The sequence below is a fragment of the Octopus bimaculoides genome, chromosome 11 (genome assembly GCF_001194135.2).
Source record: "Octopus bimaculoides isolate UCB-OBI-ISO-001 chromosome 11, ASM119413v2, whole genome shotgun sequence".
Classification (NCBI taxonomy): Eukaryota; Metazoa; Mollusca; class Cephalopoda; order Octopoda; family Octopodidae; genus Octopus; species Octopus bimaculoides.
This window is the reverse complement of record NC_068991.1, coordinates 10178519-10179885: the sequence shown is the minus strand read 5'-3', so window position 1 is coordinate 10179885 and position 1367 is coordinate 10178519. Positions and strand designations below refer to the sequence as shown.

The following is a 1367-nucleotide window of genomic DNA, read 5'->3' as shown; positions in this document are numbered from 1 at the left end:
CATGAGAACATTACTGTGTGATACACGATCCCAATTGATCGGCTTTTTTTTTTTTTTTTTCCTTCCCCCTCCCAAAAAGAAAAGCTCTACATTGTATTTGTCCCATCTTCGTTGAGCCCTGTGTGGCTAATAAAAGGAATGTATCTATCTATCTAGGTATATGTATATATACACACACACATATATTCACATACGTTGGGCATCCTTCAGTTTCCATTCACCAAATCCATTCACATGGCTTTGGTTGGCCCTGGACTTCAGTAGAAGACACCTGCCACTGTAGGACTGAATCTGAAAACATGGCTGGGAAGCAAACTTCTTAACCTTGCTGCTATGCCTGCATTTATAATGACTGAAGTATAAATATCAATGACATGAGCAAGGAGGCAATTGATTGTCTTAGCTGTGTAATGCTACTATAACAATTTGCTTTGATGTAATTTCAAATGTTTTTTAAATCCCACGTCACTCTTCTTAACTTAAATCCCTCTGCTGTTACTGAAAAGTAATAAAACAACTTTTGGTTGTGGAGAAAACATTTCCTAATTTATGCGTGGGTGTGGTAATTTGCATATTGGTAGTTTTTGAGAATTATTAAACATTTACCAAAATGTGTGGCTGTGCTAATTTGCACATTGGTATTATTTGAGTTATTAAAAATTAACAACATAAAATGTTTAAAATCATAAAAATCAATATAGCAAGTGATATCAATATGAAATATCCCTGAATGTTTGCAATAAGTTGCTTATAATTTGACTGTAGTTTTTCAGACTATTAAATATTAAATTCATGTTTACAGACGAAAGTAAAACGGCAGAAACTAGTATTAACCTCTATTAACAAATGGTTAACTACAAAAATATTCACATGTTTAGAATATAATCTCATTTTTCAGGAGTACGTGCCAACCAGTCAAGCCAGCCTTGTTGTGTCTCTGATGAAGCTGGTCGACATGTTGCTGCTTAGATCTCCCCCTAAAGAAGACATAGACAGCAAACGTATGAGAAGCTACATTCAGGTAATTTTATTTCTTTAATCAGTTGTGCTGGTGGAATTAGACCTCTGAGATTGGTGAAATTGATACTGTCATTGAAATTTTTGCATCACTAACCTCTCAGTTTATTTCTCTCATTAAATAAATGTAAATCTGCTTGTCTACATACTTATCAACTATAAAACAGCAATTTTAGTGGAGAAATTAATTTCTTCTGTAAATTTGTGCCAGACAATGGATCTGTCCAATGATTTCAACTCAGCATTGCCTAAGTTTGTCCAAAAATTGGGCAATCAGAAATGTTCTACAATAACTCATCTTGGGAGCCTACATATATATATATATATATATATATATATATATATATATA

General features: G+C 33.3%; 1 protein-coding gene across 1 annotated transcript in view; it reads left to right on the top strand.

Moving 5' to 3' along the window:
- Positions 1-1367, top strand: part of LOC106870489 (dynein axonemal heavy chain 12) — a 262917-nt gene that overhangs the window by 93828 nt on the left and 167722 nt on the right. The window contains exon 30 of the mRNA XM_052971523.1: positions 899-1021. Coding sequence (XP_052827483.1) covers positions 899-1021 — 123 coding nt within the window. The remainder of the gene's footprint in view (positions 1-898; positions 1022-1367) is intronic.